The 19,284-nt window shown below is 50.2% G+C and overlaps 1 protein-coding gene across 1 annotated transcript in view; it reads right to left on the minus strand.

The window, feature by feature from the left end:
• The window catches only part of SPOCD1 (SPOC domain containing 1), a 48,086-nt gene extending 29,212 nt beyond the window's left edge, over window positions 1–18,874 (minus strand). The window contains 3 exon segments of the mRNA XM_078146215.1: window positions 15,941–16,797; window positions 16,800–17,825; window positions 18,814–18,874. Of these exon segments, the coding sequence (XP_078002341.1) occupies window positions 15,941–16,797; window positions 16,800–17,772 (1,830 nt within the window). The 5' untranslated portion in view covers window positions 17,773–17,825; window positions 18,814–18,874.
• Window positions 18,875–19,284: the final 410 nt, after the last annotated feature.

Here is a 19,284-nt window from a genome sequence, read left to right on the forward strand (position 1 = left end):
CTCAGACACAGGAAACAATTAGAGAACAGCACAAGAAAGCATTTGGTACCCTATTTAGCTAAGAGGGCAGAGGCGTATATAACATTCAATTAGAAAGATTTCCATCAAACATGATTAAAATTAAAAAGAATACTTGGTGCTTGAAGGATGCCTGGATCCAGGCCAGAGTCTTCAAGCCTCACTATCCCACAGTTAGCTTCCTGGGCTCCCTCTCATCTGCTTGAAACCAGCACAAGGAGCCTTACCTTTGGATCCTGGGGTCTGGAAGGGGCTGGAAAGGACCTCAGAAATATCTGATGCATCCCCCTCATGTTACACAGGGGGAAAGTGAGGCACAGAGACACAAAGTGACTTAGCTAAGGTCACACAGGGAACACATGGCAGAGCAAGGATTCTCACTTCAGTCCAGGACTCTCTCCCCATTTCTTCCATCTCTCTTCCTTGTCCAGACAAGGAGACCCTGGGCCAGATCCACTTTTCCTTAAAGGATCCTTACGGTCAAACTGTAGAGTTTCTAGCAAGCCACTACATGTAATTTATCTAAAGGATGTCCATAGTGGGCCTGGTGGTACAATGGACCCAGTTCTAATTCACCCCTGCATTCCACTGAGCCCAGACTCATGCTCAGCCAATTAGCAGGCTCTGATCCCTGGTGGGCTTGCACTGCTCCAACCCCAGGGCTTCAGGTCTAACAAGGGATCTAACTGCATGTGTCCCCACCATGTAACAAAGCAGACATACCAGGAGGTAGAACAATCAGAGTCACTGCGCCCCACACCCAACTCACCCTCAAATTTCCAAGACAGCTCCATTCTTTACAGCACAGTTTCTAGAAAATTCATGTCTATAGAACAATTCCTTTTCCCACAGTCCCAGGTGATAAAGGTCTACTGGTATTCTGACCATAATCATTGAGTCTGCCTCTGCGAGTGGCAGAGCAGAAGCCAGATTTTCCATTTCCAAGGGAGGGGAACGTGAGGAGGATTGGGAGCTGGGGGCCGGACCCCACCACCACTACCCCTCCCCCTGCCCCTTGGCCTGCTCAGCCTTCCCTTGCTCAATAACCCAAGAATTCCTGATCAGGAAGGGGTGGTATTCATCTTCCTACACTTCAGAGAGTCCTTCTTCACCTCAAAGCATGGCACATGGCAATGACTCCAATTTTCCGAGCACTGTTGGATGAGAAATCTATTCACTTCAGCTGAGACATTCAACTACTCTGTGAAGAGGCAGCTGGGAGTGGGGGGATGGAGGGCGAGGGGGGATGGGTGCACAGAGCCCTAGATTCAGAGTCAGAGGCCCTGGGGCATCCCAGTTCTGTCGGCCCTTTGTCCATGGCTAGTCATTGTCCATCTCTGGGACTCAGTTTCCTTCTAACTAAGATCCAGCTAAAGGTCTCTGTTAGCTCCCTATCCCATTATGCAAAGGAGTGCAGGGCCCAGTCCTTGGCACTGGAGATCGCACAAAATTCCAAAGACACGGTCCATGCCCTCCTGGAGTTCAGAGTCCAGCAGGAGGGTGGGTCCCAGTACAGATACGTATCAGACGATGATATACCCGTACATGAAACAGACCTCAGAGACAGACAAACGGTGCTTTGAGGAAAGGCTCATGGGAGAGGGAGGAGGGGAGAAGAGGTGAGGGGCAGGAAAGAAGAAGTAAAGGGGACAGGAGAAAAAATGGGAAGGGGGAGGTGGTCAGAGGAGGCTGTGGGAAGCAACACAAGTTGGACTTTAAAGGGGATTTAAGAACATTCAAATTATTCACATTTCTATAGTCTTTGACAAAATGGTTTCCAAACAGACCAGTGAGGTAGCCAGCACAACAATCATCCCCATTTCACAGGAGAGAAAAGTGAGGCTCAGAAAGGTTGAGTGGCTCAACAGGGTCACCCACGTCCCTTCTCACTCCTCTGCAGTGTCTGTGCTCCAGGGTCCTCGGGCCTCTGCTTTCCTCTGCTCTGATCCCTTGTTTAGACCTGACTACCAACACAGTGCCCCACTACCTGAGGTCCCTGGGCTTTCAGGATGTTCATTTCAAAGCTTTTCACAAACAGCCTGTTCTCTTATTTCCTGTACTAACAGAGGAGATAATGCCCAAGCAGCAAACGAGCCAAGCATCGTCTCTATCCGGTTTAACATACTATATGATTCTCCACAACCACATCCATGCATACACATATAGGCATATAAATGCATGCGTCCATGCGCGCGCGCACGCGCGCGTGCACACACACACACACACACACTCGGTTGATACTGACATTTCAATGCTTCACAATGTCTGTGATGTCAGAAGTGTGGGCACATCCTCGGGCAGATCAGAGGCACCAGATCTGGAGCCAGAGGTCCTGAGATCAAATCCTAAAGCCCCTGCTTTGCTCTCTGCGCAACCTGGCGAAAATCACTCTATGTCTCTGGGGATCAATTTCCTCATTTGGAAAATATGGGGGAGGATGGAGTAGATAAACTCTCAGGTCCTTGTGGGGTCAATAAAATACTCCTGAGGCCCCACAGGCCCCACGGATCCCCTCTCCACGTCCTGGTCGACAGTTTCATGAGTCGCAGCCAAAACCCTAATTTACCTGGTGGCCAAACTGGGGGGCCCCTCTACTCACTGTGCGAGCCTCTCCCAAACTGGAAGGGGCCTCTGAGGCCCCCTGAGGCCCAAAGGTCGCAGTGATCCACTGGTCTTTCCAGTCTGCTTCTCGAGCTCTCTGGGCACTTTCTCCTCCCTTGCTTTCTCTGTGACTCTCCTCCAGGGCCAAGCTGGAGCCAGGGCCCATTGCCCGGGGCCAATGGTTCAATTTTCAGGGTGAGCCCTTAGAAATTAGCAAATGCTACGAATCGAATCAGGGCTTGATTTACCGTTTTGTTGATTGCCTAGATTTAAGCGGATTAAATTTAAAAGTGTGTCATTCACACTCTCTTTTTTTTAAGAGAACCAGTTGCTAGACATCTCCCAGTGTCGCCCTGCACCACTGTCTCCCGGTCTCCCAGTCGAGGCTGTCCTTCTCTGCCTCATTGGCTGGGTGCTCTTCCGGGTCATATGCACTAGTGGAGGGTGCTCCCCAGCACTCTGCGCTAGGACCTCTTCTCTCTACACTCCCTCCACGACCCCACCAGCTCCCAGGCCTTTAATGATCATCTCCAGGGAGACGACTCACCGGTCTATGGACTGGTGCCAGTAGCTCCCCTGAGCTCCAGTCCTGAATCACCAACTCTCTATTTGACCTTTCTAACTGGATGTTCCCACACATCTCAAGCTTAACACATCCAAGACAGATCTTTCCCCCAAAGTCCAACCCCGTCTTGCCCTTCCCTGTTTCCATCAAGGGCATCACCATTCTTCTGGACTCCCAGGTTCCTAACAATGTTTGTCTTTACTCTTCTCCCTCCACATCACTTGCCTCTGTCTTCTCTCCCCTCAGAGAGGCAGGTCCTCATCACCTCTCTCCCAGGCTACAGACTGCTCCTAATAGGTCTCCCTGCCTCAAGCTCTGGCCCCTCCAATCCATCCTCCACACAATCATCCCCGTGATTTTCCTTTAGTGCAGATCTGACATGTCATTCCCCTAATCAATAAATTCTGGTGACTCCTAGGGCCTCCAGGATCAAATCTAGGTGCCACAGGTAGCCTCACTTTCCAGCCTCCTGCCTTCTACAGCTTCAGGCACACCCTCCTCCTCTCCCATCTCTGGGCCTTTGCACTAGCCATCCCTCACGTCCAGAATGTGCTTTGTTGTCCCCACACTTCTTTCAAGATCCGATTCATGCTACAACTTCTACAGGAAGCTGGTCCTCCCAGTCGCGAGTCTGGGCTTTCTTCCCAACCCATCTCGTATTGATTCTGCATGTATTTGTCCTCCGTAGACATCTCTGTACAGACTGTCTCTCCTAGAAGAACATCAGTTCCTTAAAAGGAGAGATTCTCAGTTTTGTCTCTGTATCCCCTGGGCTTAGCCCAGTGTCTGGCATGCAGCCGGTGATTAATACATGCTTGCTGTTGCTGATCTAGTCCAAGCCCTCCCTGACCCAGAATCCCCTCTACGACCCAGCTGATGAGTTTTATCTGAGGCTTCTTGTCTTGTCTTTCTCTGCTACACTCTTCCACTCCGAGACTTCTCTGCCTTTTCAGACTGCTTTTATTCCTTATTGTGTTATGGAAACCCATTTTTCAAAGAATGCTTCATTCTCCTTGAGAACTTAGGGTATGGTGATATGTTCCTTGAGCCCCAAGCAGGGAGGCCGGCCTGAACTTAAAGGAGAGCCAGGCTCACCTAGCTCTGGCAGAAATACAAACACGGCACTCTTCCCAGGTCATAGGATGTCTCCTCCTGCCCTCCAGATCTTCTGCCCTTGGTCACTCTTGCTGGTGTTGCCCTGAAGAGCTCCTTGTGGCTTGGCCAGCTTCCTTCTCCTCTTCCTCCTCCTTCGGCCCTTCCTCCTTTGTCCTCTCCCCTTCTGCCCTGTGGTTCTCAGATGACAGACTGTGTGGCGGCATCAGGCCCATATCTGAGATCTTTCTAATAGGGCAGGACTTTCTAAAGCTCACATGACCCCTGGGGGCCCTCAGCCTGTGGGAGCCCAGGGTCACTCCTAAAAGTTGATGCAGCACTGGGCATCAGTGGCTAGCACCAAGGGAGATGCCACTGTGTGCTGGGGCACAGTGGGAAGAAAGCCCGGGAACAAGGAAAATCCCGACAGACAAGTGTGATAAGTGACACATATACAGCGTTACGGGATTTAGAGACTTTACAGAGGAGGAAACTGAGGCCCAGAGAGGTTAAATGACTTGACCAAAGTGATACAGGGAATAAAATGGAGCCAGGATCCAAACCCAGGTTCCGACTCTAAATTTGGGGGGGGGGCGGGTGGTGCAGGAGAATCTTAACAGCTCCAGCAGCTAAAGAGGATAATCCACCAAGAGAGAACCGACAAGTGACTGCATTTTTCTTTCCCTCCAAGCCCATTTATCTTCCTTCAGAATCCACTGAAGGAGCTTGTGGGAGGAGAAAATTTTGTAATGAGCTGTTACAAGCCAAATTTCTCCACTTTTCAGGCAGTTTCCTCATCATCTCATCGAGTGTGTTACTGCATCTGTTGTTGCTGCTAAAATGTGAGGACAAACAAGCAGGGCTCCTCCTGAATGCATAAGTCCTCCCTACCCACTGACGCCCAGGGCAAAGAGAGTGGCTCTGCGCCCGCCTCGGCCTGGCACCTACCCCCCACCCTCCCAGAGAATGCCCAGTCCCAAGCTCAGCTCTGCCGCCTGGCAGAGGACAGAGGATGTGCGGCGCCTTCCCCGCAGCAGCTCCCACGGAGGGGCTCGCCAACGCTCCCCAACTTAAGTGACTTCTTCCTGCCGTCCATGCTGCCCGCCAAACACCCCATCACTCCTTTGTGGCAGCAAACAGCTTTCCTCTGTAGGGATGACAAGGATCTTGCCATTGATAAGAAGACCTCTCACAGATAAATCAGCTTAGAAAGATGTATGAACGTTGTTCATTCCATACCAAAAAATGTATCAGCCTCTGGTGAGGGAAAAAGCCACAAGACAGGCTAATCTCATCCTAGTCCCCTGCCCTTCCTGCTGCCTGAATTCACGACTGCTCACAAACTGGCAAAATGTTAGCTCTAGGAGAGCCAACCTAACATAAACTGTCAGAGCACACAACACTGAATATTAGCACACAGAATATTAGAACGGGAAAATGTCCTGTGAAGAGGCAGCAGACAGGATTGGACAGAAAGCTGCCCAAGAGCCACGGAGTCCAATCTCTGACCCAGCCAGGGCCCGATGACAGTGGGCAAGTCACAACCCAGACAAGCAGATGCAGGGCAGTGAGGGAGGGGCTTCCTCACTTAGAGGTCTCTAGGCCTATGAAACCACAGGTCCGGTCCACAAGAAGGAAACAGAACATTGGAACATCAAAGCTGGAAGAGACCTGAGAACATTAAATGTCAGGGATGGGGGGGCATTAGAACATGAAATGTCAGAGCCAGAACACAAGAATTTCAGAGGTGGGAAGACATTAGAACATAGAATGTCAGAGATGGGAGGGCATTAGAACATGGAATATCACAGCTGGAACACACAATGTCAGAGATGGGAGGGCATTAGAACATGGAATATCACAGCTGGAACATAGAATATCAGTGATGAGAGGGCATTAGAACATGGAATATCACAGCTGGAACACACAATGTCAGAGATGGGAGGGCATTAGAACATGGAATATCACAGCTGGAACATAGAATATCAGTGATGAGAGGGCATTAGAACATGGAATATCACAGCTGGACACAGAATGTCAGAGATAGGAGGGCATTAGAACACAAAATGTCAGAGATGGAACACAGAATGTCAGAGGTGGGAGGGCATTGGAACACTAAACGTCGCAGCTGGAAGGGACCTGCAACACCGAATGTCAGAGTTACAAGGAACATGAGAGATCAGCTAGCCTCATCCTGTCATTTCACAAAGGAAAAATTGAATCTCAGAAGGAGTATGACTAATCAAAGCCACAGAACACGTTGGAAACAGGCCCGGCACCAGAACCGTCTTTGGACTCCCAGGCCAGCGGTCTTTTCTACTCCCCCATGCTTCCGCCCACAGGCCCTAAGGAAGATGAGACTGAGGGCAGGTCAAGAGCTCTCCCAAGCTCTAGGTGCGCGGGGCGAGGGTAGGGGGCCAGGGAGGACCGGCCCAGGGAAGGGAGGACAATGGAGAGGAGAGTGCCAGCTGCTCTTATCAGAGCCTGCTGATGAGAAACCTCATAGATGAATGGTCTCCCTGTGTCTAACCTCTCTCGCTCTAGTCAATCCTGATCACTGCTGCCCAAATAATCTTTCTCCTATTTCACGTTCATCATAATCTGCCACCATTTAAAAACCTCCCCTGGCCTCCTCCTACCAATCACAACAAACCTAAATTCCTTAGTCTGACATTCACGGCCCTCCATCAAGGACTCCCCTCTCTCCTCACCATCCCGGCCCTAGGCAATCTCCTATCTCGTTAATCCCCGACTCCTATATAGTCTGCTTCCTCATCAGCCAGATACCACTGTGTCTGTGCCTTCACTCGCACGGGTTATTCTTTCAAGCTAGAATTCCTTTCCCCTTCCCCCCCCCCCCCCCCCCCCCCCCCGCTTCTTGTAGCTTGACTTCCTGACCGCATTCCCTGACCTGCAGTGGGAGAGAGCCAGGCCGAGACCTGTCAGCCACCGGCAGCCCTGGCCCTATCTCTGCTTTGGGCTGGAGGACTTCCACCACTCAGGATTCGACGACCTCTAACCCACAACTCAAGGCCTTTAAGCCTCCCCCTCTAAGTCCCTGCATCTGAATGCCAGGGTTGAGAGACCAGCTGCCTTTGATGACCAGTTTACATTGCTTTTCTCCCATCAGAGGAAGAGGAAGAGGAAGAGCCTGGCCTCTACTCTCTCTTTTCTTTCTGTTTCCATCTCAGATTATTCCAGACCAGAGGAGGAGCTCAGAATACTGTGAAAGTCTGTGGTTCCCTTGGTATGGGGGCACGCCAGTGCAGATCACAGCCCCTTCCAAGCGTGGGACATGCCCTCACGCCGGCTATCACCCCCAAGCAAGCCTAGAACTTGCTCCCTCCTTCTCTCTGCCTTCCTGCAAGACTCAGCTCAAAAGCCACCTTCTATGGGGGGGTCCTTCCTAGTATCCCCAACAACTCATGCCTCCCCCTCTCAGATTACCTCCATCTACTGTATATTATCTTGTACCTGGTTATGGACACGGTGTCTCCCCCACCAAAATGTTATTTCCTTAGGGCAGACGCTATTTTTGTCTTTCTTTGTATCTTCAGCCCTTGGCTTTGACCCTGGCACATGGGAAGCATCTGCAAAAGCTTACAGATTGAGCTGAGCGTGGCTGGGGCTGGAAAATTCAGCCAGGCCACGGGTCTTTTCTAATTCAGCCAGCTTAGCCCTCAGAAGGCAGACAGGCAGTGGCTGGGCCAGGGCCTTTCCCTAGCTTCTTAGGGACACCATGACGTCTGTTCTGCTGGTACGACCTTCCAGAGGCCAAGGTGCCACCTCCATACCCAGTAAGGTATCCAAGGACAGCGCTATGGGAGAGGGCTTGATGAGAATGAGATCGTGGAGCTACTGTTTCTACAGTACTTCAGTTTTACTCAGTACCTTCTCCACAATTCTGCAGGAGAGGCAAAGTAGGAAGGGCAAAGATTATTATTCCCATTTTAAAGATGAAGAAACTGAGGTTCAGAGAAGTTAAGTGTCTTGCCCAAAGGCACACGTGGAATAAGTATCAGAGGTAAGATCTGAACCCAGGCCCTATAATAGCACCCACCTCCCAAGGGTTTGCAAGGATCAAAGCAGATAATTGTAAAGCACTTAGCAGAGTCCCTGGCACATAGTAGGCACTGTATAAATATTATTATTATTTATTATTATTATTACATCAGTGCAAGCACTCTTTCCACTGTACCATACTTACTGGACTCTACTTGTCACTACACACACACACACACACACAATCTTCCATTCCCACCAAGACAGACTCCTCATATCAAATTGCATGCCATCTTGGGGAGGTGGGGTGAGGGAGGGGAAAACTTTAGAACTCAAAATCTTATAAAAGTGAATGTTGAAAACTAAAAATAAATTAATTAATCTTAAAAAAAAGGACAGACTCCTCACTACCTACTCCAGACTTCTTAATGTGAAGCCTATGAACTTTCAAAAAAATTTTGATAATTGTATTGCAATATGATTAATTTCCTTTTTTCTATTTTATTTTCTGCATTTAGAGACGTTTTTCTGCGAAGAGGTCCATAGGCTTCACTAGACTACCAAAGGGGCCCAGGACATTCACACATTCCATCTATTCACATCTCCCTGGCCAACAAAACCACCTCTGCTTACTACCCGCCTCTGTGCCCAGTAGTATAGGGCTACACTGTTCCTCAGGCTGGAATGCTTTCCCCAGCCAAACCTCGACGACCTGCGGGCACTAAGGGAATGCTGGTTGATGGACTGATTATTTAAGTCCCATGTCATCCATGAAGGTACAGAATGGTGGAAAGAACACTAGAATCCCTCTGGAACCTCTGCCTGGGGCTTGGATTGGGAAGAGGGGGCAACTTTTGTCATTGAGAATAACTACAAACAAAGTCGGCAGCCGTCAGTTGGGGAATGGTTGAAAAAGTCACGGTGCATAAACATAGTGGACTATTATTGTACCATAAGAAATGGTGACTATGAGGAATGCAGAGAAGCTTGGGAAAACTCACATAAACTGATGAGAGTTTGATGAGAAGCAACTCTAAAAGAGCAACATGCATAAGGTACAAATGGAAACAATCTGAAAATGTAACTGAACTTGAAACGAATGCAATGACCGATCCTGAATCCAAGGGCCAGGCAGCTATGGATGCTGAACGTGATCCATGCAGAGAGACATAGAGCAGATAGACACAGTTGCTTTAGCTCAACATCTTTTTGTTCCAAAAGAAGATTTTTTTTGGGGTGGGGGGGTTATTAGGGAGGAAGCATGTAGATAAAAAATGAGTGTATTGTAAACACATCCAGACTTTTTTTTTAAAGAGAGAAGAAAGGAACAGATTTGGAGATCAAGGAAGACCTGGGTCTAGATCCCTTCTCTGACCCTTATTAGCTGTGTGACCTTGGGTAATTTAAGTCTTGGCTTCTCATTTATAAAATGGAGATTTTAAAAAGCCTGCACTTCCAACCTCCAAGGGATAATAGTAAGGAAAGTTCTGCAAGCCTTAAAGCACTATAGAAATGGGAGTTCTTAGTTGAGGCTGCAGTTCGGTTTCCCTCCCCCTAACCCTAATTCCAACGCTAATCCTGATACAGTATAATAGTTCATTTTAGGTTGGCTTGTAGACTTTCTAATTATTTCATGTACACCTGTCAACTCCCCCGTCTTCCTCTGGTTGCCCTCCAATTGGTCGATTCCTAAAACGGTGGCACTCCAAAGTAAATACGACGCTACAGATGTGATCTGAGCAAAGAACACATAGTGACCATTTCCTGTTCTGGAAGCCATCCTTCACTTAACCCGGCCAAAGATTACACTTTTGCACCATGTTCTGCTTTTGAGGTTGAGGTCTAGTAAAGTTCCCCAGACCTAAATCTTTCTAATGCTACCATCTGGCCACATTTGCCCAATCTTGTGCTTATGAAATTGATTTTTTGAATCCACACCCAAGACTTTACATTTATCCCTATTACATTTCATCCTATTCAATCCAGCCTGCCAAGATTCTTATGGATCCCAACTTTATTACTTAATATCTTGGGCGTCCTTTCCAATTCTGTGTCATCTACACATTTGACAAGCATGCTATCTATGGCTTCATCTAAGTCATTGATAAAAATGGTGAATGGCACAGAGCCAAGCCCAGGTCCTATTGGAGAACTCCTTTCAAACTGACATGGAACCATTAATGACAACTCTTTGGGCCTAGTACTTCAAGCAGTTCTGAACCCAGCCAAGTGTGCTAGCCACATTGTCATATCTTTTCCACTAGGATAGCATGAGAGATTCTGAAAAATGCTTTAAGGTAATCTAGGTAAACTGAAGTCTGTAGCTTTCTGGGTAATGGGGTTAGTCCTGCATGACCTACTCTTCATGGAACCATGCTGACTATTAGTGTTCATTCAAAATGTTCACAAACCATCCTTTTAATCACATATTCTAGAACTTATCCAGGAATCAAAGTCAAACTCACTTCCCTGCAGCTGGAAAAGCCCACTCACTTCCCCTATAGTGAAAATTGGGACATTTGTGCTTCTCCAATCCTGTAGGAATTGTCCTGTTCTCCAGTCTTTCCAAGATCTCCACCAATGATTCAATCATCATGTCTGGCAGTTCTCTTAGTATGTTGGGATTTAGTCTATTTGCTAGGTGACTTGACCTCACCAAGAGGAGCTTGGTGTTCTTTATCTCCTAACCCAGGGATGGGGAACCTGCTATATGTGGCCTTGAGGCTCAGGTTCCCCACCTCGATAGTCTGTTCTTTCCTTTCCAATCCGGTGATAATTCCTCTTGGCAGCGGAAACAGAAGCAAGAGTTGAGTGGTCCTTCCTTCTCTCTACTGCCCATTGCTACCATCCCATCCATCCTGAATAGGGAGCTTTTCTGTTTTGGGATCCCCTCTTTTCCCCAGCATAGCTAAAAAGCCCTTTTTGTGGGCTGTCCTCAGCTTGCATCGGCAGTCTCAGCTCATTCCTGGTATGAAATTGCCTAACACCTTGGTATTCACCTTTAGTCAGTCAGCTGCCCTTTTTACATCTACCAGACACTTTTTAAAAAGATTTTTTTTAGAATTCAAGTTACCCAATGAGCTCCCTGCACATCCAAGTTGGCCTCTTTGGCCATTTTCCTCTTTAAAATTATTTCAGTTTGTAGCTCCAGAATGTCATTCTTGAGTATTTCCCAGCCCTACTGGGCTGCCTTCCTCTGTAAAAGGACAAGTTGTGGGCTCTGTTCCTTCCTCTGAAGCCTCTGAAAGCTGTTCTCCCCAAAGCAAGCCCATCCTTGCTTCTCCTTTCCTCTCTCACGTCTCCTCATAGTTCCTATCATTTTAACTTCAGCAACCAGTCTTTCTTGTGGATCAGCAATATACATTATGCTTAGAATCAGATTCCAATTTTCAGCTTCTCTTGGCATTTCCTGCAGCTTTTAAAGGATGAACTTATCAAGACAACAAGCCAGGAATGCACTAACTTCTCTGTTGTGGGCAGAGAAAGTCCTTCACGCAAAAACCAAGAAATCTGAAGTCTACCATCACCACCATATTCCCTCTTTCCCCTGCTTCCAGGTTTGTCTGCCAAATGTATCTAACTCCACCTCCTGTCCAGGGGGCCTATAATGTATTCCCATGACAAAATCACGTCTGTTTCTCCCTGCACTGATTTTCACGCAAATGTTTTTTTTCCCTCCAAATGAAGATCTACCTTCACACAGAAGATAGTAAATAGACAGGACTACTCTTATATGTATGTCCAGGGCAGATAACCTCTACCAAGTACAAGTTAAAAATCAATCACAGGCTCAGAGACTCTTCAGGTTAGAAGGGATCCTTGGAACCCTTGAGTCTAAAGCCATCTAAAGAGGGTTCACATAACCTCACGAGGGCAGAACCACGATTCAATTCAACACATTTATTAAATGCCTACCACAATGCCAGAAGGATCCTTTGCTCTGTGCTGGGGATATCAAGATGGCTATTTCATAGATCCTGATATCAAAAAACTTCCAATCATGTGGGTGACTCTGACATGTATATACATATGTGATGATGCTATGAAAAATGTGAAAAGGAAAAGATCCCTTTCATCCAATGGGCAGAGAAGACTCCATGGAGGAGGGGTCATGGGAGGGGGCCTTGAGGGAAAGGTCTTCAGCGGGCAAAGAAGGGAGAACATTCCAGGCATGGGAGGAGGGGATGGGGATGAGAACAAACACCTGGATATGGACGAACAGAACAAGGGATGGTAAAGACTTGTTTCATGGCAGCAGAGAGGTGTCAGGCTCAAGCCAGATTGTGAAACACCAGAAAGACGTATTGATACTTTATTCAGTAGGCAAAAAGAAGCCAATGCAGGTTTTATTTGGAGGGGAGGTGACATGACTAGAATGGCATTGAGAAGATTATTCAGGAAATTTGCAAATGAATTGAAGTCAGAGAAGCTTGGAAGCAAGAAGCTCAATTAGGAGATGTAGCAATGGTCCATGCACTGAGGAGTTTTAAGGGAAACCAGAGATATGTGGCATGCGCTCCTCTGCCTCTGAGATCATAGGAAACAGGCACACTGTCCCACAATGCCTTTTGTGGTTTCTAAGACAGAATCATGGCCTGCTTAAACCACTGGCCTGATGAAGGGTGCTACCTTTGATGGTCGTGTTCTAATGGCCTTGCTGAAGGTCCCCTGGCTATCCCCTGTTTCAAAGCAGAGCCCATTGAAAATTCTGCCCCTCTGAGTGCTAGCTAGCCTGGGGCTGTTTTCCCTCCCTTGTGCAGCAGATGACAGCAGTAAGGGGAAAGAGATGGGAGGGAACTGAAAAGGAAAGAAGAGATTTGGGAAACTGAGGCAGGGGCACACAAGTGCAGGAAAGGGGTAACCAGCATGTTAGCAAACGCCAAAGGAGAGTCCAACAATTAAGCAGGTCAGAACAATAAGTTTTTCCCAAATGGAGAAGCTGGGCTCTGAGCAGCCATGTGAACCCAATCAGCATGGTGTTGACTGTGCCTCTCCTAGCCTAAAACCCTTTCCCACCACAACTTGGGAAGTATAGGGACATGGCTGATCCCATTAGGACGAGCAGTTTTTCCCCCATACACCAAGCTGGAGTATAGAAATGGCTGGCCCCCCACGCTGGAGACAGCCTTCCTCCACCAACACTGGCCTGGGGCTCCCCTTCTCTCCACATCTGTCAGGTATAGAATGTACCCCTTATCCCAGACAGAGCAGGGTCCTTCCTCAGACTTTTTCTATTGGAGCCCCCACACATCGCATGGGCCTTTGTCCCTAGGACCTGGAGTGTATGATGGATAAGGATCTGTACAACAGTGATGGGTGGAGAGGCCAGCAGGGAGGGAAGGCCACCCCCAAAAGGCCTGCTCCCAGTGTCTCCCACCTACTACTGAATGGGAGCTAAAGCCCCAGCAAGCAGAGCTTGGCTAAGGCTTGGGAGGAATTTCTGATGTGAACTCAGAAGTGGTGTTTACCCTCATTAACCCCCCCCCCAACCAGGCCTGGCCTCTTGTGCTGCTACCCCCAGGATGATGTGCTCCCACTCATCCATCGTGCCCCAGGCCCTGCTTCAGTTTCATGCAGGGGCCCCAAGCCTCCGCTGCCATGGGAACGGATTGTTTGGGAGAAGCCATCCTGCTTTTCTGTTGTCAAGGACAGAGCTGGCTGCTGGCAGATTTCAGCTGATGCTGAAGCTCCTGGGCCACTCCCCCTCCCCACTCCCATGTCTGGCAGGAGCAGGCACCATGTTTGTTCACAGTCCAATAAAGGCAGATAAAAACAAGTCACGTCTGCCACCCCTCCGGCACTTTAAGAGGCACAAGGCACATGCCTCACAACCATTCAGGGAGGTAGGCAGTGCAAACATTATTTGCCCTCATTTTACAGAAGGGAAAACTGAGGTCTGCAGCAACAAAGCCACTTGGCCAAGTTCACACAGCTATTAGTGCTGCAGTCGGAATTTGAACTCAGGTTCTTCCTAACTTGAAGCCCAGGGCTCTCTCCACGCTGCAGTGAAGCCTCTCCTGCCCCCCCCCCCATAATGGTGACAGAGGGCATACTGTAGCTCTGACTTATAAGATGTGGAGAAGAGGTCATGCGGAGCCCTGAGGCCAGCTGTTGTTTATTCTGACCAAGGCTCAATCCGCAGAATGACCAGGAGTGGGAGCCCTGCCTCAGGCATGCCCTATGCCTCTTGAAATATACTTTGTTGGGGTGTTGAGGCTCCGAGTGGGAAAATCACTTGCCCAGGTCACAAAGCTAATAAGAAGTAAGTCAGGATTTGAGCCCAGTTCCCTCCTAACTACAAGTCCAGAGCTTTTTACAGAGCCAGGAGGCCACACTCTAAGCCCAGACGGGCAGAACAGCCCTCTGCTCCCCCTGCTGCCTCTCCTTCCTCCTCTGTACACAGCCACAGAGAGAGCTCTGCAGCCTGAGGAGCCGGGGGGCTATTTCTTACCCAGTTCTGTGACAGGGAGCACTGATCTTCAGGGCCCCTCTGCGGGCCCTGCCCCTCAGCTAAGGCTGCACTCAGAACCGCCCACACGCCCACTGCACCCTCAGGCCCCCAGGCCAATTCCTCCGCCTATTCCGAGTCAGGCCTGCTCCTCACCCCACCCTCACTCCAATGGTGTGGACTGTGACCACCCACCATCCTCTCCGTGGTAGAGACCCCAAAACAGCTGGGCCTCCTGGTTAAACCTGCCAGACACTCAACTTTGGCCTTTGCACAGCTTCCTCAGAAGACTTCTATCTCCCTCCCCCGACAACACGTCCCGCCTCAGGCCAGCCGCTCCGGGGGAGCTGGATCTCTGTAGTTTGGGAGGTGGCTGTGGCTGTCGAGGTGCGTGTTGGGGAGGGAGGATCGAGCAGCCACAGGCGAGCACCCCGGGTATCCTGTCTGCCAAATCGCTGGCAGGCCAGCAACAAAAAGCTCCCCCAGGAAAAGAAGGGAGACAAGGACAGTCAAGGTCAAATCCAAGCCCTTAGTTTTACAGAGGGGATAATTGACTTGGCCAAGGTCAACCAGGTAGCCAAGCAGAAGAGCCAGGGTTTAACCCAAGACCTGTGGACTCTAAATCCTGGCATGGCCCTCTGGTCCCCAGTGGGTGGAGGTAGGGTGGGGCACTCCAAGGGTTCCATCTAACTCAGGAGAGCATGTGGGAAGTGTCCTGGTCAGGATTCTCTCCTTCCAGAGAAAAGGAAAAGCCTGACAAAGAACAGAAAGTGAAAATGGAGGTCTGGCACAGGAGAGGAGGAAGAGCACGAGGCCCGGGCCCTGTCATGGAGTGGACCCTGGATCTGAAGGGAGTAGACCCAGCTTTGAATCCTGACTCTGATACTTTGCAACCATCAAGTGCTCTCCAAATGTCTGGGGAGAACAGCATTCTACCCAGCCTCATGCGGTAGCAACGGGGGCCCCAGGAGCCAGGTTCATCTCTCAGCTGTATGACCGCAGGCAGGTGACTGCACCTCTGAGCCCATTCCTCATCTGTCATATGAGCAGAAGCATCCCCACAATATCTGCCTCGTAGGGCTTTGGGGAGACAAGTGTTTTATCAGTCTTAAAACATAACAGAAACATAAGCTACGATGATTTTTATCATCATCCTCACCTAGGCTGGGTCTATGCCATTTGTAATGGCTCATAGATGCTAAGAGCAAACATACCTCTCTGCTTCTGCTTCCTCTGGCTGGTTCCCGATCTCCCACATTCCTTGTTCTGGATCCTCCATTCCTGCCCCGTTGCTGGGCAGAGGATAATGCCCCTCTCCTTGGCTTCTCTCCAGCTCTGGATCTATTCTGACGATGTCTAGAGGGTCTCCTAGATGTCTCAGCTACTTCAGGGTCCCGACTGGTTCCACTGGCCACAAGTCCCTTTGAGGAAGACTTGGCTAATGGGAAACCCAGGCCAGCCTGACCACGGGGTTGACTCGTGGTACAGAACCCTTGGGGCCTCGCAGGCAATCCTAGCATCACTTGCCTGTTGGCATCAGAGGCACCCACAACACCTTTGCCAACAGCAGATTCCAGTTCCTCAGCACTGTCTGAGAGGTAAGTACCATCATCCTCAGTGACGGCCTTGGGCACCATAGCAAAACCAAGATCTTCGTGTTCTGTAGAGATTTCTCCTGATAATCTAGAGAACGAAGTCAAAGTCAGGGGATCGCAGGGGGCAGCTGGGGGGCACTGGTCAGGACTTTTCCAGGAAGTCTTAGAGACTGGCATTACACTGGGTATGGCTGGCCTCCCAGGAGGACCCAAGGCCTCCGCAGCTGAAGTAGCAGTCACTGTGCCTCTCTGACACCCAGTGGGGGCACAGCCAGAAGCCTTCCTGCTTCCAGTCCTCTTGAGCAAGAGAGGATCGGTGGGGCCACATAGAGAAGAGGAGGCAGGATATGTGGGGAGGGCTTTCTGCTGGCAGGTCCGTTGCTGGGTCTTCCCCATTAGCTTAGGCTCTGTTTTAGCCATTAGGGAGGTCCCAGCAACACCTCCCATTTCTCCACAAGCCTCCCGACTGCTGTTCAGAAAGGGGTTTCCTGGAGTCTTTGGGTCTGCCCTACCTGCGCTCTGTGCAGGGCCCCGGTAGTCTCGGCCTCTTTCGTCTCTCCTCCAGGATTCTTTTTCCTGGGCTTCCTCCTCTTCCTCACCTCTCTGAAGTTGGTCCACAGCCTGTTGTTCTTGTTTGCCCTCTCCAGGACCCAGCTAGGGGAAAGAGGGGAGGCATCAGGCTGTTGTCTCTTCACCTGTTCTCCTTCTTCTGCCACCTCACAAGCATCCAGAGGACAGTCCACACAGTTCTCCTGTCCTAGGGCCAAGCGAGAGAAGATGCCCTGTTCGCACACCTCAGAGAGGCACTCAGGAAAGGCCAGCGGGGTGAGCCATTTCATTTCAGAGGAGTTCTCCACATGGTTGTTGGGGTGTCTTTGGTCAGCTCCTGGAGGACCCCTCTCCCCAGGCAGTCCCTCTCCAGGGATCTCCTGGAGGGCAGGACAGCTCTCAACTCCCAGCAATCTCTCTCCCTTTCCTGTGGGCCCGCTGCTTTGGGCCACTTGGCTGAGTTTCTTACCCCAGTTTTCTGCTAAGATGTCATGTAAAGCCACGTGAAGCTTTTTTAAGAACTGTGCTTTCCTCTCCATTGGCGCAAGAGGAGGCTGGACATGAAGATCTGGGAACAGCAGGGCATCCTTGCCTTCCTCCTGAGCCTGTCGGTCTGGGCCCGGAACACAGGCCTCAGGACCTGTACCCCCACGCACTGTCTGTGAATCTTGAAGGGCTTTCCCAGCCAGGTTGCTGTCATCCTGACAGGCCATCGCAAGGGGAGCACTCCTGCTGGCTTCAGACTCCAGGCTCCACTGAGAGGAGGCTGTCCTCTGTTCCCAAGTCCAACTCAGCACGGAGCTGCCCACCTCTGTCTCCTCCATAAAAGGACCACTGTCAGGGGAATAGAGGAGGACATCCTTGGGAAAAAAGGCATCTTCTCCTTCTCCATCTCTTGACATGCCTGTCGGCCAGTCAGCCAGGATCCAGGGAGACCATGAACATGAAGGGAGAGCTGCCAAGGGAGATAAAGAGAGATATTATCAACTTAATGGCACCAAACCAGTCCTAGAAAGAATTTCCTGGGAAAAACCTAGATCTCTGAGGTCCCTACTGAGGGACTGCTACTGTATACCGACATAGACACAGGATCCCAGGACCCCAGAGCTAGAACTGGAAGTGCCCTCAGAGGGCATTGAGTCCAACTCCCTTATTTTACAGAGAAGGAAAATGAGGCACACCGAGATGAAATGACTTGCTTATGGTCCATCTTCTTGACTCCCAAATCCAGAACCATCCATGAACTGCATACTGTGCATGTCACCTCTGTGACTGATTCTGGAGCCAGACTTTTTACATTGCTACATCCCAACACTAGATGTGACATTATCAGGCCCCATATGGAACCATAACCCAACCAGTAATATGTCTATCTCTTTCCTCCAACAATCCTGGCCCAGGCATGCTCAGCACTAGCCAGTGATGTCCCTCTCCCCTGAAAGGACCCGGTGCTGACCTCTTCTGATGGCACTGTCTACCCTAGAAAACCAACCTTGGGCTGCCCAGTACCAGCCTCTCTCCACTAGGGGGCCCAGTGGATCAGTAAGAACCAAGTCCCTTACCTGGCAAACCCACAAGCTAACCACCCCAGTCACATCATCTGATAACTGATCGGTCACGTTTTTTCACTGCTGACTGACCAATTATACCCTCTCTTTGCTAAGTGATCAGTCACCCATACCCTCTTTAAGTAACTGACCAGTCAGTCACACCTTCCCTCTGCTGACCAGTCACGCCCTCTTCCTGCTGATCAATCACACCTTCTTCTGCAGAACAGTCACATCTTCTCTCGCTAAGTAACTGACTAGCCACACGCTCTCTCCGCTCATCAGCCCCACCTTCTCTCCTCGGAGTCACTGACCAGCCACACCCTCTCTGCAGGAGCGAGGACCCACCAGCGCCGACCCCACCCAAGCACCAGGATCCCCTGCCGTGCCCCTTACTTGCGGAGCGATCCCTTACCGCACCTCTCCTTCGGCCAGCGCCCAACGGACTCTCTGCAGCCCCGCCCCCTCCCCTCTCCCTCCCCTCGTGCCTTCGAGGAACCGCCCCTCCCTTCCCTAGCTGTGCAGCCCCCTCCCCAGACCCGAGGGGAGTCAGGAAGCACGTGAACTGGAGCCCCGGGCAAGCTGGGAACGGGGGGCAGCGTGGGGCTGAGCGGTGACAGCTGGGGATAAGGGAGTTTATAGGGTTAAGGGCTAAGGATTTGATAGAGGGGGACAGTATTGGGGAAAATCACCTTTTGGGTTGGGGGGGACAAGTAGGGGAGGAACAATCTGTGGAACTGGGGAAAGATAAAATGGGGAGGAGCCACCTGGGGGGTACAGAAAGAGAGGAGTCACCTGTGGGGTGGGGGAAAAGAAGGGAGGACGGTCCTCAGCAAAGCGGGACAAGAGGAGGAGGAGGAGGAACTT

This window comes from Phascolarctos cinereus, unplaced genomic scaffold, assembly GCF_003287225.1.
Source record: "Phascolarctos cinereus isolate Bilbo 61053 unplaced genomic scaffold, phaCin_HiC Scaffold_726;HRSCAF=1367, whole genome shotgun sequence".
NCBI classification, from domain to species: Eukaryota; Metazoa; Chordata; class Mammalia; order Diprotodontia; family Phascolarctidae; genus Phascolarctos; species Phascolarctos cinereus.